Genomic DNA, 21,217 nt, shown 5'->3' on the forward strand with positions numbered 1-21,217 from the left:
TAGCATACTTTGGGATCTTAAACTGGATTTTTGTCTCTTTCCTGACTTTATAAGTCCCCCTCTTTCTCCCTCTTTCTGTCTTTCCTCTCTTCTTTTTTACTGCTGAGAGCCAACCGAAAACATATATTTTATCTCTTTTCTTTTCTTTTTTTAAACTTAATAACAACAGTGACGTCAACAACATCAGACTGTTGAATTCTGGCTATAGTCTACATCCATAGCCTCTTCCTTGGAATTAAGTCCTTATACCCTCAATGCCCTTTCTGTATTTCATCATGATATTCATTAATTTAAAATAGAAATTTCGGTTTCATACTACAAACCAGGACTATCCTATCCTCACTCATTTTTAACTTTCTTCTTTTTCATTCCCCACATTCCTTGCCTTTGCCCACCAAACCAATTATCTCAGCTTTTATCTTTTCTTTTGGATTTTTTAATGTAGTAACCGACATTAGCTTGCTCAGAAGGCTGATGGTCTGAAAGCCAGAATCTCTTGAGACACAGAATGGATTGAGTCAACTTCTGGGTGTTTGGGATCACATATGTTGGTTTTATAAACTGACCCTGGCTCTGTCCTGTCTCAAATAGTTACTAGTATAATTACTGGTTACCACTTACACTCATAGTTTGAAGTTTAGTAGTCTGAAAGAAAATTTCCAGAGGCATTATACTAAGGAAATTTAATTAAGAGCTCATGTTGGCTCTGGCATATTCTATACAGCATTGATCCATAGTATAGCTAATGAATTCATTATGCTGCAGATGTAAGCGATGTGTTAGTACATTGGCTAACAAGAGTGAAACCTGTCTCAACAGGAATGTTGCAAGAGGCAAGGCCGTGAAACTTTCATCTCCCCTGGGAGTGAACTCACTTGCCAAATTTGGATCATCAATCATATTAAATGTGTTCAAAACAAATCATACATCTTCCACAGTTCATTGTATTCATCAGCACTTTCAGAGTCAACAGTCCCAAGTAGTCACCTTTGGCCAAGTTTTCAATAGCCTGTGGTTTGGGCAGTTTGCCTCCGCTGTCTTTCTCAAGGATGTGTTCTCAGGTAGTTGTACCCCATGGGCCAGTTTCAATCAAATCCAAAAGGACAAAAGGGCAGTCTTGTTGTTGTAAGAAATGACGGTATATTATGACTTTGAAAATTGTCTTAAAAGTCAAACCCTGTCTAAAAAGTCTCTTAGAGTCACTTAGAGCTTGAATGCCCATGAATAGGAGACTAAATTGGCCAGGCACATTCTGAACACCCATTATGTAGGCAAAAAGTACAGCAAGTGTCACTGTGTGAGCCTCTGTGTGCATACAGCATGTTTACACCGGGGAAGGGAGCAGCTGAGAATGCTCAAATATGAAACAATTGAATTATTATTACTGTCTGATTGCCTTTAAAAAATGCTTGAGAATAATTTCAAACATATGGGAGAGCTTCAAGCGTAGTACAGAGAACACACGAGTTCACACACCGTCAGCTTTCTGCCTCCTTTGCATCATCTTTCTCTCTCAATACACACATAACACACACATACACACACACACACACACATATTTCTTTTTTTTCACTGACCACCTGAGAAAACTGCACCCATCATGGCCCTGTCCTCTCCATGTGCACTGCCCAAGAGCAAGGACACTTTTCTGTATAACTAAAGTGTAGTCTCAAACATCTGATTACCTTTGAATTTTATAGCATAGCTTGGCTTATTATTCCTTTTTCCCTCCAGTTCTAACCCAGATACTGAACTGTATAAAGAACAACTCAACTATTAGTTGAGGGAGGAAAAATAAAAAGACTTTTCCCTAACATTTAAAGTTCTTCAAATATTAAAAATGTGAGAAATACTGGTGTGTTAAAAATGTGCATATGTCAATATATGGGAAATAACTAAGCCCTGGTTTTAGGGAGAATGGATGAGTTATAAATAGAGATTCCCCACAATTAATGAATCATATCTATTTAGTGATGCATTGTATCAATGGTTTAGTAAGCCAGCATTCATTAGGACAGCCAGAACATCTTGTCTTTGTAATTTTTATCCTGTATTTCCTCTTGTGATCAGATAATTTCAGGTTTTGAAAGATCCACGTAGTTTCTACAGAGATGAAACCCTTACCTTGCTCCTTAACAGTAAGCACCAGAGAAGTAGAAAGGGCGGGTTGATGCTGCTGAATTGGGTCCTGGAGGGAGTGGGGTACAGGTAGTAATCGGCATCCGTACCACACCATCCCTTCATGAAGCAGGTGGGGGTAGGTCTCTCTCCAGTGTGACACCTAAAGCTGTTTTATTTTTCCTATCCTATTTTTTTTAATGTAGGTTTACTCTGCAGTGAGCAGATAAAACTGACATGTATGTTTTATAATCTATGCAGCTAACACATTTCTGACAGTTGCAATTTTTTTCCCAGAAAGACCTCGAGCCTGCCTATCCATCTCTACCTGGTATGTTTGACAAATATTTCTGTACTGGGCGACACCTGTGGCTCAAGGAGTAGGGCGCTGGCCCCATATACCAGGGGTGGTGGGTTCAAGCCCAGCCCCGGCCAAAACTGCAAAAAAAAAAAAAAAAATTTTCTGTACATTGGGGAATCCAACTGTGGGGCAGTCATAATCTTAGGTGAAAAGCAGGGTTCTAATATAACTGATGAATAAAAATGGCAAAAAAAGGAGGAGACAGCACTCTCTGCCATAATGGTGCCTGTTAACAATGTTGTGTATACTTTAAATATCTACTCTCAGTCTTGGGAAGTCTCTTTGTAATGTAACTTATACTATGATCTTTTACCATATGAGCTTAGTAGCTACAGCATTCTGGAAATTCGTGTTAGTTTCCACTAGTGTGGAGCCTAACGCTGTGGCTCATTCTTGTAGTCCTATGTACTCAGGAGGCCAAGGTGGGAAGATCCCTGGAGGCCAGTGTTTCAGGGAATTAGAATAGACAACAAAAGTCTCTGAAGGAGTAAGAGATGCTTATTTACTTTCATAAATGCTGGAGGAATTTATGAAAGTTGGGGTCCCTGGCAACTGTGGTGGACACTACAGAGACACATTCCCACAAAGTCACCCACAGATGTGGGCCTTGAGTTGTGTAAAAGCACATTTACTACTGTAAGCAAGCTCTTCATTTATTCATTTGCAGATTTATATTGAGGGACTCCGTTCTAGGCGCTTGGGATTTGGTAATAAAGAAGAAAGCCCTGGTCTGTAACCTCATAGAGCTTACACATAAACTGTTTCATTTTAAAATATTGCACTTTCAGAAGTATTTGTACTCTGACCGTACGACCACAATGTGTCATTCAGTAAACCTCTCGGGCATTCCTGAGATCCACAAGAATTTAGCTTTAAAGGCATCAGATTTGCAGGAAGAGAGAACATTGGCTTTAGATGTGAAATCACAGAAAGAAATAATTTTGAAAAGACTCTCCGGTTTTTAATGATTTAACAAGAGCAATGTTCTAGTGAGACTATAAAGAAATAAAATCAGTACATTGTACCCCATAAATGCATTAATGCACACAGTTATGATTTAATAAAAATAAATAAAAAAAAAAAAGAAGAAGAAATGTGGGAAAATCCAGGTCCCAGGATAGGGGCCTGGGGCAAAGAGAGCCTCTCAGCAGTGGGGACAGTGTTCTTCTTCATGGTAAGATTGCTGTTATCAAGCAATCTATTACTGCAAAAATATTCAAATCCTAGTAAGCCAGAAACAAGTCATCCTATAGCCAAGTCTGCCTGGCCTATGTAAACATACTTCTTGTTATTAAGACAGATTATGGTCCTAAAACATGACTAACTATGAGTTTTTGTTATTGGTGTTTATATTATTTGAATTGCATTTGGCTGCAAATATAGATTTAATATAGAAGCGGCTTAAACAAGACAGATATTTCTCTCTCATGTTAAAATCTGAAAGTAAACAATCCAGAGCTAATATGGCAACATTATTCCATAAAGTCTTCAAGGATGTAAGCTCCTTCCATCTTGTTGCTTGGTTAGATACCCAAGTTTAGCTTATGGTCCAATATATCTACACTAGCTCGAGCCATCGCATTCATGGTCTCGCTTATAGGAAAGAAAAAAAAGGATAAAGACAGGCACACCAAGATACATGGGAGATATCTTTTAAGGAAAGTTCCTAGAACCTCCGCATATCACTTCTACTAACAACCCATTCACCAGAAATGACTCAGGTGGCAATACCTGTTTGCAAAGGAGTCTGGAAATGTTCTCTCTGTGGGGAAGTCATATTCTTAGGTGAAAAACAGGATTCTGACACAATTGATGAAGAAAAATGGCAGTAACAGTCAGCACTCTCTGCCACAATGTTGCCTATTAACAATGTTGTATAGACTTTAAATATTTACCATCAGCCTGGTGTAGTCTATTTGCAATGAAACTTACAGTATGATTTTTGTTATATGAGCTTAGTAGGAAAGTTGTGTTAGTTTCCACCAGAATGGAGCCTAAGGCTCAGGAGGCTGAGGTGAGATGATCCCTAGAGGCCAGGAATATGAGTTACTGCTGGAATATTTTGCCTGCCCTGGGTCAGGGCCTAAAGATGAAATGTGCTAGACTAACTAATTTTAAAGGCACAGGGCAATAGATTCCTAACTTCAAAGTTTACGTGTCCACCTGCAATTGAGTAAAGGAGAAATCAATTACACAAAATAAAAGTAGTTTGAGTTCTGAAAGCAGTTTGATGCTCTCCAGGTTCTTACCAACTCATACCCTCATCTAAATTTGAATCACAGGTACATTTTGACCTTATCATAGGGAGAGTCCTATAGTCTCACATGAGAATTACTGTGCTTGTTCTAACAAGATTGTGTTCCAGCAGGCTTGCCAAAATTTGATAACTACAAATAGGGAGCTCTGAAAGGAGAGAGGCGGGGGAGGTAATTTCTTTTAACTCCACTGCAATGTCTTGGATTAAGGTAGACAATGTTACCACTTTGCTGCCACAAGGCAGACATGGCCCTAAATAGGAAGAATGAGCAATCACAGAGCTGATTTAATTTCAGTTTATGGGGCTTATGGAAGTACCAAAACATGATGTAGCCAAATGTTCCTAGAAGTATGAAGTAATTTAATTTGTTCCCTCATTACAAGAAATTAAAGCCAAGCACAATTACATCCCAGTAGTAAAAAGAACCCATTAAATTGCCATTGTTATTGACTGAATGAAGTGAACTTTCTGATTACCTTGACCAGCCACATTTTAATTTTTGTCTGTCCATTTTTTCCAAATCATATAAGAGGACCTTAACTGATTTTGACAAAATAAGCTACATTATTAAGGTGCAGTTTAACCTGAGAAGCTTAAGTTTAACGATTAGAGTTTTCAAATGAGTATATCTTCTAGATTTAATTATTTAATTTAGGGATTATTAGAGATTCTTTGTTTCTTTTTTTTTATGCCGCCCACCCTCAACTCCCCTGATTCTTCGTTTCTTATGTGAATAAGAAATCCAAGATTAAAAGAAAGACTTAAATTTAGAGAACTGATCTTTTTTTTTTTTCTCTTCCACTGAGAGTCTCTCCAAAGACGGTGTCTGTTCTCTTAGGAGTGGAATCATACCTCTCGAATGTCAGGGTTGACAGAGGAAATCCCCTGGCAGGGTTCAGAACCCAGACTTCCAGGGGAGGGAGTCAGGTGGCTGAGTGATGTACAGTTAGCTCTCTCATAAGAATGGTGTCTATATCATTTGGCATTCAAACCAGGACACATTTTTAGAGTGAAAGGCAATGCTGTTGTAATTATACTAGGGTAACAGACATAAATCTGATGAGTTTCAGGTCAGTTGGGAACAGGGGGCAATAGATAAACAGCCAAAAAAAGTAACAGTATTTATAGGTACCCAGAGAATAAAAGGGTCTGTAGGACATTAGGAGGGAACAAATGGATAAGGGCCACTCTACCAGGGATTTCTTTCTCTCCCTGGCACAAGAGTTACTCTAATCATGTGGTATCTCAGAGCATAAGGGTTACAAGTCCTTGAACCACATTCATAATACTCTTAATGGTCGGTCCATTTACTGATTTTCAGACATTAGAAACTAGTGAAACATTACAGAGGCTTCCCTAATAAGGGGAATGTTCCATGTGTTTTTAGCTAATTCAACATGTGCTAGATACGTTGTATGTCACGGCCAGTGTTTAGCACAAGAAACCAAAAAATGAATTTGATATGATCCCAACCCTGGAGAAGTTCAGTCTGGTAGTGAACACATTGTTGTGATTGAATGTTTAGTGAGTTAATGACTTGCAGAGTTAACTTCTGGTTTGGCTTTTGGGTATCAAACGTAATATTTGCCAGTCTCTATCTTTAGAGGGATCTCCTGCTGGGCTGTAACCTGGGTTTTTCCCATCCCCTACTAATGCTAGACAACATGGCAAATAAACTGGCTCATCAGGCTGTTTCAGCGAGATTCTTTGAACCCAGAGTTCCTTGTTTTCCAGGTTACCAATTTATTTTTTTCTACCAGGAAAGCTTTTCTCTGCTATCTGAGCTGTTCTGACCAAATCAGCAAAGACAAACTACAGAGACATAGGATATCTGGGTAAAAAGGTTTGCTGATTTAATTAGATGAATAATTTGGGAGCTTTTCCCAAGATTACTCTTCCTAATCACATTTGATAAAAACTAAGAAGACCACCTCAGTTAGGCAGTGTTGGATATCAGAATCTTGGAGAAGAGTGATGCATCAGAGTGAGCTGAGAATAATCCAAACATGCTCTGGGTGCCTGTCCATTAAATTCATCATCACAGTAACTTTTTAAGTACTTAGTATTTTTCAGGCACATGCAGAATGCTATTTAATCCTTAAAACCACTCTGTGATGTAGACAGTCCTTTCCCTATTACAAATTAGAAACAAGCGTAGGTAAGTAAATTGGCCTTTAGGAGGGTCTCAGGCTAGTCCTGATAAAGCTCAGGTCTGGAAACAAGGATTGCCTTCCTCTAAAAACTCTTCTCCTTGTAAGGTCCCTCTCTGGCCTGGCATAGCCCAGCATTTGTTCCACTTGAGGATCAAAACAAGCAGGGATCAGCCAACCTGGTTTCTGAAGAAAGGAGTGAGGGAAGCGGAGCTAGATTGAACCAAACAGATTAAATTGAAGTGGCTGTCTCACCATGAAGGAGAATTATGCTACCAGTGGCTACTCGCACTGATGAATTCATTTCTCAACATTCGTTTTTCCAAAACGAGTGCAGGCTCCTGGGCCCACAGGCCCCAGCTCATGGGGAGGAGGGAGAGACAGCCAACGGGAGCAGAAGTGGGGAACGGAAGCTGCGAGATTTAATTAACTTCTCTGAAGTGCTGTTTCTCTTCCCTCCTTCCTCTGCCAGCCCCAGTTTTTCTCCTCTGCTTGCCATAATTGTGACTTTGCTTTCTATAAACATTGTCTCCTGAATGCTATCCGCTTCCAGTTAGTTGAGTTTCTGCACTTTTGGAGACTTCAACCTATTCTTCCCTCCCTTGGCCCAGCAGTTGCAGCTCCCTACCTCCCTCTCCTTCTCACTCCTAAGCTTCCACTTCAGAGCATTTGGAGAGTTGGAGAAAAGATTGTTTCGTGCCCAATGCCTGGTGCTGTGAGCTGGTTCTTGTCCTGTCTGAGCCACTGGACCAGCTCGTCCTGTGGCTCATACACTGTTTCTTGTAACCCAGCTGAGCTTGGTCCTGAGTTAGCAGGTGGAGGGGGCCTGGGCAGCTTCCTCAGGAAGCCTGGCTGGATCCTCTGAGCGTTTCTGACCTGTGAATGCCTTTCTCATAGCACACATGAGTATCTTGTGAAATCATTGCCATTATTTCCTTTGTTGACCAACACCTCTAGATTATGGACTCCCTGAAGCTAGAGCCTGTCTGAACTAAGCTCTGTACGTTGAGCACCCCCTAGAATATCAGGCTTCTGGTATTATCGGTATGGTTCAACAAATATTTCTGTTGAGAAGGAATGGATCAAGTCATGATTTAAGTAGACAAGATAAATCATGAAACAGCCTCTCACTTTCCAACTTTGTCCATGGAAAAGTCTCACTCCCAGGTAAAAACAGATGAACTATGTGAATTTCCTTCAACTTCTGAATGTGCCTCCATACCCTTCAGCCTGGCCCTTCCTGTCTCTCCTATGTAGACCTGGGAAAGGCAAAAACTGAATAGATGGAGGGGCAGGGGGAATAAAGGTGTAGAAGATGATCAAGGAACAATAACAAATAACCTAGCATGACCGAATGTGCAGGGATGGGGCTCTGAGGCAACTTGCTGATGATAAGAGATGGCGGTGGAGGTGGCGTCAACTACAGAGGATCAAGAATCCGAAATGGGGGAAACAGCTAAGTTTGCTGGGAATACATTTGTAAGGTTTTAAGAGCTAGAAAGTAAAATAAGGGCCAAATGGGAAGAGATGTCTTCTTCCTATTCATTTGCCAATGAAAGGGTGAGGATGTGTGCTGGTATTTGTGAGATAGTGTTCCCTGATTGGTTGGGTCACAGGTAATTGTGAGTCCAACAGGGTCAGATATTTTTGGACAGGCCACATTCTTCACAGCATATCTCACAGGGGTCCAGTTGGCCCAGGGACAGCTGATATCATTTGGCCAAGACCATTCCTTAGTGACTGTTGGAACCAGGAAAGGAATCTGTGCCTTTTGACTCCAAATCAGATAGTCGTTAAGTGACCCCCACATTAGCATTTCAGATCCCAAAGACACTTTTTAATTTCTCTACCCTGAAATTATTCATACACAGTCCTATGGGCTTTTCTAAAACACTATTCTGAGGAAGGTTTCTAACACTAGTGCTAAACATTGTCGAAGTTAGAAGTGCAAACTGGCTGCTGAGGCCCATAGACTTGTTTTATTTGTCCTTAAAGTGTTTAACCTTTTAAAATTGCTTAAAATGTTTAACCTTAAAAAAATTAGTTGCCAAAAATTTTTAAACAAAAATTTTGCCTTGAAATATTCAAATATGGGGATTATTAAAAAAAAAAAAAAAAAAAAAGAACTCTGAAGATCTGGCAACAGTTGGCCAGCAGGCCGACAATCTGCTCTGCCCTCCACAGTTCTGTCCCCGTGCCCAAGTCTCCACCAACCATGTCATTCATTCATTCACAGGGTCTGCCTGGCTCCCAACAGGCATCTGATTGAGTGATCCCTGCTTTATCTATTCAGTTTGCAATCCTACAGTGCCCAGAGAAAACTCACACAGCATAGAGAAAGAATTTACAGAATATATGCATGATAGATAGCTCAAATCTGATCATGTGTATTCTCCTTAACTCTCAGTGGAAATAGAGATGTAGAGGGAGAGGTTTTGTTATAAAAAGGGTGGAACAGAGAAGAGGGAGACAGAACAACAATTACCCAGCTAGGTGATGTCTTACTAGAGTGTTTTCAAACGCATTGGCACTTTCCAAAATCAATTTGGTGAGTCACAATATGTTTTAAAATTAAATAAATTAGAAAACAGTGAATCACACATAAGAAAAGTAAATATTATTTCATGTTAAGTTCTATTTCGATTCTCATATACTGAATCAAATGTATATATATAATCTCTTTGTATGTAATATATACATACATGTTTTAATTACATATAGATTTTCTTTATATTTGTATATATAATAGTTCTCATTTATTTCATTGAAGCTGAAAACCATGAAATGCATGGTTTGTTAAAGACTATAAAGAAATTTTGCCATGACTGTTATATATAAGACATAGGAGTTGCTTTTAAGAAATGTTAGGAATCCACCCCCAGTCCTTTTTTAAATAAATATGTGTCAAAATGTTCTTGTACGTATTTTTTATACTGCTAGGAGTCGGCATCCACATACCTTCAAAAATGAGCACAATTAACAATAGTATTCATTGTAATTCCTACTTTAAACAAATCTAATGGGTCATAGTATAAATATATTTCTTAATGTAGTTCACTGTTTAAAATAAAAATTTATAAGCCATGCACTATTCTCATTTAATCTTTCCAAAATCCTTCTGTAAGTGTAGTTTGGAGCTTCAGCAGAAGATGGTGGTATTCACAGGAGTTAAAGTTCCCTGTAACATTCACTCAGTCTCTACGGTCATGAAGAGTATTAACAGGGAATGGTACAGGTAGCTGGGGCCTTAGGTTGATGAAGAAAGAACACTTTCAAAGTGGACAAGTATAATTGTTGGATCAACAAGAAAAAATTTGAAAAACAGAATATACAAATTGAAATAAGAATTTTAGACCTAAATATCCAGAAGTGTCTTCACTAAATTTATAAAGAAAATTTATATAAATGGAATAAATAATTCCAAGTGAAACAGCAGATGCACTGAGCATAGCAGTGTTAGCAAAAATTGGAAAATACATACAACTTAATTCAGCAACTTAAAAATTGTCCTTCAAGAATTAAGATATACAGTGCTGCTTAAGGAAAATATAAATGTACCAGGACATACATGTAAATAATTAACTTTAATAAATCCGAAACTTGTCTTAAATCAAAAATCTTCTAATCGTATTAATTCCTCAGTTATCACAATGCAGGATGTCCATCCATTAAATAATTCTAGCTAGTAAACAATCTATGGAGATTTATATAAATATATGCATATATATGTATACCTATTACATTTTGGACAATGGGAAGAAAAATTGTTTTTGTTTTATCATAGTACTGTCTTTAAAGCAGAAAGGTGGAGTACTCAAAATTTGGGCTTACAAGATCAGGACATGGCAGTAGTTGTCCAGATTGCTCTGGAATAATATATGTTTGCGAAAGCTAATCTTAAGGATGAAAAATAAATAGATAAATGGCATGACATGCCTTGTACATCTTGCTTACCGAAATGAATGGAGTTTAAATTATTTGAAGTGGCAAGTACCATCAGTATTTTTGCTATGTTAGTTTTCAACAATGTGAAAGGGCTATTATTATCAAAAATAGGGGGAAAATTGTTTTGATAATTTTCATTGTGTTTTAATAAAAAGATGGGGAGAAGATGGATTGCTCTTAACAAGCATGCAGCTTTTATGTATTACATGTATTGCATGATATTTAATTTTTTTAATAAATCATGCATTTTTAAGTTGAAATGAAACCAACAAAGAGGAAATAGGTGTATGGATACATGATTTTTTAGATTAAAGTTAGTTTTAACATTAAAATAAGATGTGGGAGAATAGCCTTGAGGCCACCTTCTACCGATGTGTTTTTTAGCCCTCTTTTACAAAAAGGAAAATTAAAGTACAGAGAAGTTGAATAACTTGCCCAAATTTGCCACATTGTTGCTAAGTTGCAGACCCATTGTATGAACCTCTGCCCTCAATGTCATGCACTTTTTCTTGCTGGTAACTGTCATAGAAGGCCACTCCCATGGACACTTCCTGCGCTCTTTGCTTATTGAAGTACCTCTGACTGCTATAATGGTTTCTTAATCTCCATCCTTCTTTCTTCTCCACTTACTCCCTGGCCTACCTACCACTGCACTTACCCAATTTCCACAATACCCATTAGCTCAAGACCACACATTTAAGTATTGAACTCTATTTCCCTTGTCCTCTCTGGAAGGAGTCTACTCCGCCCGGGCCATTTACCCCCCTCACAGGTAACCCTTATTAAGGCTCCAGACATTTCTTCTACCTGAAAAGAATGCCAGCTGGCTCCCATAGGCACTCAACCCACAGAGTTCCTTGAAGACCTACATCCCGGTTCACCTTCCTTCTGTCACTCAGCACAATTAACTACAGGGCATAGCTCCCTCTCCATGCTCCGAACTACAGTAGCACTCCCAGGCTGAATGATTTATATGCCACCTTACACTGTCTCTAGGCAGCAGCTGATTGTGTGTCTGATTTTCTCAGGAGGTTATTATTATAAGTTCCTTCCCAGGTCCAGGCCACTGAATCTTTCATGTTCTTGCATTTTACAGCAACTAGTACATCAGTAAGGCTCAATAAATATGTATGAATGCTTTTGGCTGCTCTCTTTATGGAGAAAAGAGAGAGAGAAGGAAATGAAGGAAGGAAGGGAGGAGCATTACTCCCTGACCATTTCTTGACAGCATATAAAATGAGGAGAAAGGGAAACAAAATATCTTCAGTGAAGATTTCAAACATATAGGAGTCTGTAGAACACAGACATTTATGTTTTGGACTCATCTGACATATAGGTATAGGTGTAGGACAAAATTTTCTTAGGTATGCTTCAAAAGATGATAGCTCTATGGAAAAAAAAGCATTCCAAAGTCAAATAAGTTTAGATAATTATTAAATGATGTTAAATAGGCCCCAGAAAGATTAGTTGAATTGCCTGAAATTGTGGCTTGCATGTAGTAGAATAGAGCTTAGAAACTTTTTCCCACCCTTCTAGTAGTAATATTGTTTACAGTTATACACATGTCACACAGAGCCTCCAACCCAGATGTCTAATTAAACTTGGCTCAAATTCTGATGCCTTGGACAGAGCCTCCCCATTTTTACATTCAATTCCAAAAGCTTTCTCCTTTTTCTTTACCTCTTCTTTCCATGTCAGCTCAGACAGACATTCCTGCCTAGGCCATTCTGGCCTTCAAGCTCAGTTCCTTCAGTGAATTAAAACAAAACAAAATAAGAAATCGCTTTAACTCGGAATTTTGTGCCTTCAGTAACCTTATTAAAGATGAGCGGGAAGGGAAAGTTTACCGGGCAGAGTTATCCTATAGACCAAGCTGACTCCTTTCTCTTACACACACACACACACACACACACACACACACACACACACACACACACACACACACACACACACACACACACACACACACACACACACACACACACACACACACACACACACACACATTCTCTCTCCAGCAACCAGCATATTCTTCCCCTTTCCATGTAGAAGAGGCACAGATTGTTCTGCCCCAACTGCATCTCCTTGAAGTCTCACCTTCTGCCATGAAGTAACCTTATCAAACACTTTCATGCAAATAGGCTCTTCCGAAATTGTGGGGAATATAGGTTTTTTTTCTATCTCATTATAGTATGATTAAGAATTGGGAGACTAGAAGGTTGTAGTTTTTAAGAGCAAAAAGCCCGCCTCTTGTCAAGTCACGCTCGGTAGTCCTTCTGTTTGTGCCTAACGTTCTGGGATGTGTGCCTAGGTAGAATTTTAAGACAGAGGTTGTCTCAGGTAAGAATGATCATTAGAGAAGCAAATGAGCTATAAATTATTTAACTTTATTCTAGCAATAATATCATCAAAGATAATGGTTTCACTTCAGCCTTACTTCCTTCAATCTCACTTATTGCACGATGTTAGAATTTTCCAACTAAAATAAAAGCAGATCTCATACCATACAGCATTCTGAATCACTCTGTGGCTTCTAATCACGAAGATATGATCCAAAGCTCCTAGCTTCAGATGCTGAACAAGATTTCCACGCCCAGTGTCCGCAGATTTTGCAGATTTCTCCAGCTTCCTTTTGCCCGAGCAGGTTCCTCCTCAAGGAACTGTATATCCCTTTTTCTGCATACACGTACCTTGTTGGGCAGAGGTCCCCGTGTTTGCTCATGTTGTTTTCTTTTAAAAATCTTTCCCATCCTCTTCACTTCCTATTCCATTCTTTAGGACTCAGCTTTTTCTCACTCTGCTGCTATCCCAGTCTGATTTAAATAGCCCTCTCTGGCACAATGTAGTGGCTCACACCTGGAATCCTAGCATTCTGGAAGGCTAAAGCAGGTGGATCCTTTGAGCTCAGGAGTTCAGTTCTAGACTAGCCTGAACAAGAAGAGACCAAAAATAGAAAAACATAGCAGCTACTTAGAGGCTGGGTCAGGAGGATTGCTTGAACCTGGGAATTGGAGGTTGCTATGAATAAGGCTGATGCTACAGCATTCTAGCTTGGGTGACAAAAGGAGACTCTTGTCTCCATAAAGATAAATAAATACATAGCCATGTTTTACTATCTTGTAACCCACTTGCTTCCTCCTGTCAGAACGCTTTCTATAGTCTAGTGTGCTATAATTGTCTCCTCTGCTGGATAAGGGACACATTCTTTACATCATCTTGCTTCTGAGGACTCTAATAAAGCACGTGGCACACAGTTGGTGCTAAATAAATGTTGAGTTACTAGTGAGACTAGAAGTCAATGAAAGCCAATCCTGTGTTTACTTCATCTAAAAAAGTTTACTACAGCCTTAAGCAGCACTAGAAAAAAAAATTATAGATGGTGGGAAGATTAAAAGAAACTCACAAAATTATGTACATCTTCATTTTGGAAGATTTTGACATACTAAGTAAAATTGTATATATTTTAAAGATTTTAGAATACTTTAGAACAAGAACTTGATGCCAGAAAGACACTTGGAAATGACAGCCGCTTGCCACTGGGGAGCTGTGCTTAAAACTGTTACATGTACACACAGAAAGAGAATCCAAAGCCTTCGTTTATTTCCCATCCGATAAAATGTATAGAGAGAAAAAATTAAGTTAGCAGAAGTTAGAGCTAACCTGCAAAAATCCTTTACTGTAGCAAACTCAGGGAATGATAAGCTCAAAGCAATACGTGATAAGATAAAAATCATTTTCTGCACTTTTACCTATTTCAGACATTACAAACTCCTTCCTAAGGAACCAAGAGGGAATTTTGGTAAGAATTCAGAGAGGAAAAACTGGAATTGGTTAGGAACACAGTTGACCACCTCCCTACCTTGACCACCACATTTAAGTTGACCTAATTTTCACAGACCGGACATGCACCACATGTTATGTATCAGTTATTTATGCTGACCAGCTCCATATGTTGACCAGTTTGTTACAGTCCCTCACGTGGTCAACTTGGAGAGGTTCTACTATATATATTTAAGTATTTGCTCTTAGGAGGTGGTTAAAGCAGTTTTTATTTTATTTTTAGAAAGTCTGAACCTGCAATTATAAAGGAAGGGCAAACAAATAGTGTCCAAAGTGATATGTTTTTGGATTTATTCTCTTAACTCATACCAATAGGTCTGTCTAGGAATGATAACAAACTGACAGACCTTTAGCAGACCTTCAAGTGTTGGCAAAGAAAGCAACATCCACATAGTCAGACATCCCGTCTCAAAGAGTGGATCCTTTTACTGCCAGGCCAAAAGCACTGGAAGTTGTGAGAGTAATACGGTCACAAGAAAACAACCCCTGCCTCTAGCTAACTGTTGTGGCTCTGAGGTGATGAGTTTTTTCCTTTTCAAAGGGAAGCTGCTGCTTCAGCATCTTCTCCTGGAGCCCCTGGAACTGTTTCAGGCCATGTGTCACGGGAACCCTTGAGCCCATCTCAATGATGGAGTCCAAGTGCTGGCCTGCGAGAATTGAGGACTGTTTGTTCACAAAAAGAGTCCGAGTAGAACACTGGTGTTACACAGTTCAAGGGCGTCTTGAAGAAAACCGATGCTGTGTAGGAGGAGACTTCCAGGCTCAAGTTATTTCTTGGTTGCTGTTCCATACCCCTCTCTTAGCCTTTAGGGAAATGAGTCAAAAGTTTTTGCTTAGGTTTGTTTTTTGTTTTGTCTTTTTTCTTCCTTTAGTTCCTTGACTTAACCATACTTTAAATGGTTAAATTGAAGAGTTTGAATAATTTTTAAGGAGACCCACAGTGTATACTACTCTCTGGGAGAAGAAGTATTTTATTAATGAATGCAGTATGTGTTCTTGGTAAAGGCCAAAATTAAACTGGCTCACGATTTTTGTCTTGCTGGCTGTCGACATTTAGGTGTGTTGTTTGGTGTGGTGACTCAATTTCCTGTAGGATAGCAGACAACTCCACACTGAGGTTTTTTCGGGGGTAGGGATGAAAAGGTCAGTTACTTGATGGGTCAGAACACTTGGGGGTAAAATTCTTAAAAATGAAGCTTTAATGACGATCCTGGAAACCTGTGGCTAGTCATATTGCCTATCAACCTAGGAATGTGAAAAAAATAGTAGACTCAGCTCTGCTAATATCAAGAATAATTCTTTGACCAGTTTTACAGAACAAACTAGTCTTTACCCTGTTGTTAGTAATTATTTTCTTATTGGTTGTATAGATGTGTTCTGGTGATTTATTTTTCACTCTTCAGATTATACAATGCATGTAAAAGATGTGAGAACTTAAAATACATGTATACATAACATTATAATGACACCAAAATCTCAATTGTCAAAATGGCTGGAATGAGTTGAATGGATGACTTGGACCTAAAATAGTTGTTCTGGAAAGAGTTGCCCTTCTTGTGGTACTACCCTCTTAAAAGCAAATCCTGTATCTAAGCACATTATGTCTTAAAGCGTTAACTGGAATCTTTCCTGAATTACTTTTCCACATTAAAAAGTAAAGACTGAAATATAATATATGGAAGCACATCCTGCTAGGTCTGAGGCCTGAATCTGTACTTTATGGAATGCTTTGGGAAGTTGGCAAAGATGGGGAGGGGACTGTTTGCTTACTTACTGGGAAGTCCTCGGGGGCTAAGGCTCTGAGAAAATTAGAGTATGGAGGACAGAACCCTGGAAAGCCAAACCTTAGAAAGGACTGGCTTCTGGATATAACCAGTGAGTGAAAAAAATGGCAGTGAACAAATCTCAGACCCACTGGCTATGCATCCTTAGCTCACTGGATGTGCGAACTAGGGACAACTCAAATGACCTTAAGAAGAAAGTTTATTTCCTCTGAAAATTTTCTACATTCATATTTTATGTAGTATGGGGTGGAAAAAGGCCAAAACAAAATCAAACTATATAGTAGATACACCACCACGGCAACTTGGTAATGCTATATAATTGCATATGGAAGGTATTCGGTAAAATGAAAATAATTGTGTTATGGTCATAGGCTGAATTATTCCTAATGATCTTTAGGGTACGGGATTAAAAGGGACTAACACCTCTGTGTAATGTTTCAATTTTTGTAACAACCATGTAGTATTTTTATAGTTCAAGAAAGGCTATACAAAAAGTATAGCTTTCGTGCTGATCATTTAAAATTATCTTTAAGGTTATTACTTTTGTTTAGGGATAAAAGCTTCAGTCTTAAACTTTAATTCACCTGGCAAGGTGTAAGTAGTTATTTGTTCACCTAAAGTATATATTTACACAGGTTATTGCAAAAAAAAAAAAAAACAGAATTTAAAAAGGCAAATTTTAACCTAGAGTACTCAGACCAAGTATTAAACAGTTCAAGAGTTCTTGATAACAATAAGCAACATGGCACATGTAACAAATACTTTGAAAGATATTCTAACTTTTACAAATTTCATATAAAAATCTGTCTGGAAAATCCCAAGAGTGCGAGATCCAGTCCCTGGATTTGTTGTTGTTGGTCTTGTTGTGCCACTGATCATTCCGGGAGTCTAAATTTCAAAGGCAGATTTTTTTTCTCCACCAATACCTCTAGATTCGAAGACAAAAGAGACCCCACCACATCATGTAAGCTTATCGTCTATTGACAGTTTCATAAGACAGACTCTTGAAAGTTTGAGTTTTCCCCCTCCGAATGGTTTGCTTGCCCCAAGTTACTGTAGTGAGGTTCTCCCGCAACTGACCAGTTAGGGAGCGTGCCTTTCGCTCCCTGGCTTGCCTGTGATGCCTTTGGATATGGTCTTTTCATTTTCTCACGTTGAAAGTACATTTTGCCCATGGTGGGTAGAAACACCCTGCCAGTTTTTGTTTTTTTTTCATTGGCACCACACACCGTGTCTTGGTCTTGTGCAATTCCAGAGAGGAAGTATTTATGCAACGTGTATGTAAACTCTTCTTACCATGTGGTTCATTCTCGGTGCTGTTGCTTTAAGGTTACTCCTAGGCAATGCTTAACGTGAAAATGCAGCATATTGCCAAATCTGTGGATTCTAAAGCGTTCAGACCCCCCACAACATTGTATATTTTGTTTGTCTGCTCATGTCCACCCCCAAATTTAAAAATTGGGTACTTAGCAGGGGCTGACCTGGTAACAAGAAAGAATCTGGTCTTGATAGAAATGCTGTTATTCTCCCATCTCTGCCTCCTGGAAGTAGGTAAATCCTAAACCCCCAGAAACTCTAAAACCTAAAACCCTGACACTGTTGTGCGGGTCCTAAATAACTGTGTCTGTGCCGCCCGCCGGGCTCTCCCGTGAAACTTCGTGGGAAGCAGCGAGTGGTGGAGACGCGACGGCTCCGGCAGTTGGGGTGGCCGGGCGGGGCCGCGGCTCTGCGGAGCGCGCGGGGCTCCCGCGGGGCAGGTGCGCGGCCGGGCGCGCCTGCGCGCCGGGTCCCTCCCGAGCCCCGCGGCGGGCGCGACCCCGGGAGGCGGGCTGCAGGCGCTCCACGCCGGGTTTTCCGCAGCTCTCCCGGCACAGACAGCCCCGCGACAGCCCCACAAGCTCACGCCTGTGCCTCCCCGGCTGCGCGGGGTGATGGCACGGCGGGGAGTCGCTGGGACTGAGGGGAAGGACGCGGCGGGTGGCGGGCACCGGCTTTTGCAATTTGGAATCTTTCCGTGAGGGGGCTGAGGAGGAGCCAGGCAGCGCCGAAGGCCGTGAGGGGCGTGAGGAGGAGTGTTCCCGGAAAGCCGCGGCGATGGAGTCGCGCTGCGCCCGCCGCCCAAGGAGTTGAGAAAGAAAACAGGAAACGTGGTGGCCGCGCACCCGGCCGCGGCTGATTCATTCGCTTTGAGCGCCGCGCAGAAGGCTCGGCAGGCGGGGCGGGCGCGGGGCCGCGGCTCGGGGCCGGGACCGAGGAGACCTGGCGCTGGCCCAGACGCTCCTCCGCGGGGCGGACACCCAGGCGCGCACGCCGCCCCCTTGGCCATCCTCCGGGACGGCGCTCCGCGACTAGGAGCCGCCGCGCCGTCTAAAGTCGCATCGCGGTGTTTCCGCTGGTGTCCCCGCGTAAAAGTTGGCTTGCCGCTCTTTGCGCGCCCTTCCCGGAGGCCGACCGAGACGCCAAGCTGGAGAGACCTTGTCATCCCGAGGCCGGCCGCCCAGCGAGCAGAGCCTCGGCCCCCGTCCCGCTGCCGGGCTCGGCAATATGAGGGAGCAGCCCTCATGTGCCGGCACCGGGCATCCGAGCATGGCGGGGTATGGCAGGATGGCCCCCTTTGAACTCGCTAGCGGCTCCGCGAAGCGCTTGAGAACTGAGTCCCCCTTTCCCTGTCTCTTCGCAGAGGAGGCCTACCAGAAACTGGCCAGCGAGACCCTGGAGGAGCTGGACTGGTGTCTGGACCAGCTAGAGACCCTACAGACCAGGCACTCTGTCAGTGAGATGGCCTCCAACAAGGTAAGCCCTGGTTCTGTTATCACTGATGCCCCTAGGCTGCTGCTACCATGCTCGTGAAGCCACCGGTCCCCAGTGTCCTCGGGACATACATTGAGACATTTGTCATGCCAACTGCATGCTAGCAGTTCTGCTCCTTTGCAAGAGTGTTCCATTTCCATGCTTTCCCTGTCTCTCCTATTCATTCCAGATAAATTAAACATTTTGCAAAAGCAACTTTGACATAGTTTGAGTACCCCCAGGACACAGAGTTCCTAAGTGACATTTTGTCCTTGGAGCAGAAATCCAGTAGGGTCCATTGGCATTGCATGTTGCATGTTTAAAGATATTCTTGGGATGCCCAGTTGAAAATAAGAGTTGCTGGTTGTCGATGAAAGCACTTGAATGTCATGACCTAGGGCAACCAAACTCTGAAGAGTTCCCTGAACTTGGAACCTTAACCTCATTTGTCTAGTTGTCAGGGTACAACTGAGCTAGGTTTTCTTTATATATTTTCAGTTGGCCATACACATCCTCAGGAAATGTTAACAAAGTTAGAAGGTTCATTATAATCATTACCTTCATTTCCATTAATCTTGGAGAGAAAATCCAGTTTTCTGAGATGGTTCAGTTACAAGGAGACTTCAACTAGGCATTTGTGCCTTAATGTGCTAAGGTGCTGATTATGGCAGTGAATGTACTTTGGGGTCTGAGAAGTAACCTTTAGCCTGAGACAGCCTTAAAATAGCCTGAAAGGCGAGGTAGAATGTTTTCAGTTTTTGCTGTATTTTTGGGAATTCCTGTTCTTTTTGTCTTTAGTTATGAAAGAAAATATTTGAGATTATGCATGTTTTCAATGACTGTTTTCCTGAGAGGACAGAGAGGTGTGTGCATGTTGGAAGCAGATGGCTGAGGTATTTAGCCAGTAAGAACTTGGTAGTGTTGTCTGGCAAATGCTAATAGTTGTCTCTTAAATATATGTAAGTATTTTTGGCCACCTATTTACAAGGTCAAGAAGGTTATATCATCTTACAGTTTATTTGCATGTATCTTTCAATGAGTGATGCTTTTTAAAAAAAGCTTACGGTTTTTATCCCACCTGTTTCGTTCTCATGCAGTTTTTATGAAAATGCCATAGCATATTAGCCACTTGATTGTTTTACTCAGTTAATATTGTTTATGTAGATAGCAGTGTTGTTTAAGGAAAAAGTTGGCTTCAAATAAATAAAATAAAAGAGGCACCCCCACAGACACTGCCTGCAGAGCCTGACCAACCCATATACACACCGATGATTAAATATATAGTTTTTTTTTTCTTTTTCCCCTCATTTGGGCCTCATTTCTAAATTTGGCATGGCTCCTCATCAGAATGACTGGTTATTGCTTCCTAAGGGGACTCTTCATCCCTAATGTGGCATTAGGGACCATTTTTTTCATTTGGGTAACACATTCTTAGTTTTATGGAATATAAATAATTTTTTCTTAATTTGATTCATAATACCAGTAAACATAAGTGAGTAGCTCCAGTATCCTAACTGCTGAATGGGAGCCTTCTGCCGTGGTACTGGACAAAGATGTTAATTCTGTTGTCTGTTTGATTGTGTGTAATAAAAGGAAGAGCAGAATCTGAAGGCACCTAGTGACATAGAAGCATTTGTTTATGTTTTCAAAATGATTTGACGGTACTTTTTCAACTAAATGAACCTAGAGTTATTTTCCCTAAAGTCCATAATCTTAATAATGAGACTTGTGTTTTGTTTGAACTTAAAAAGTAATGTAAAATCTAATAATGTAAATTTCTTCAACTGTTAATTAATTTAGCTATACTTTAAGATAAAAAAAAATTATAGGTTGCAATAATTGCTTAAAATGGTTCTTTTCTTTTAAACGCACCAGATAAGACAGTTTTATTTTGAAATTACACTTTGAGTTAGTTTACAGGTTTAGTATGGGACAGAAGTTTATTTGGTTGAAGCAAATTCTCGGTAAAGTG

General features: G+C 40.5%; 1 protein-coding gene across 6 annotated transcripts in view; it reads left to right on the forward strand.

Moving 5' to 3' along the window:
- The window catches only part of LOC128584991 (cAMP-specific 3',5'-cyclic phosphodiesterase 4D), a 566,576-nt gene that overhangs the window by 483,615 nt on the left and 61,744 nt on the right, over positions 1–21,217 (forward strand). For 5 of the 6 annotated variants that reach the window (XM_053590276.1, XM_053590273.1, XM_053590274.1 and 2 more), the window contains exon 6: positions 19,136–19,248. In XM_053590276.1, the coding sequence (XP_053446251.1) occupies positions 19,136–19,248 (113 nt within the window). Of the gene's footprint in view, positions 1–18,277; positions 19,050–19,135; positions 19,249–21,217 lie in introns of those variants that run through there. The other variant, XM_053590279.1, reaches the window with a different exon arrangement.

This window comes from Nycticebus coucang, chromosome 1 (genome assembly GCF_027406575.1).
Source record: "Nycticebus coucang isolate mNycCou1 chromosome 1, mNycCou1.pri, whole genome shotgun sequence".
Taxonomy (NCBI): Eukaryota; Metazoa; Chordata; class Mammalia; order Primates; family Lorisidae; genus Nycticebus; species Nycticebus coucang.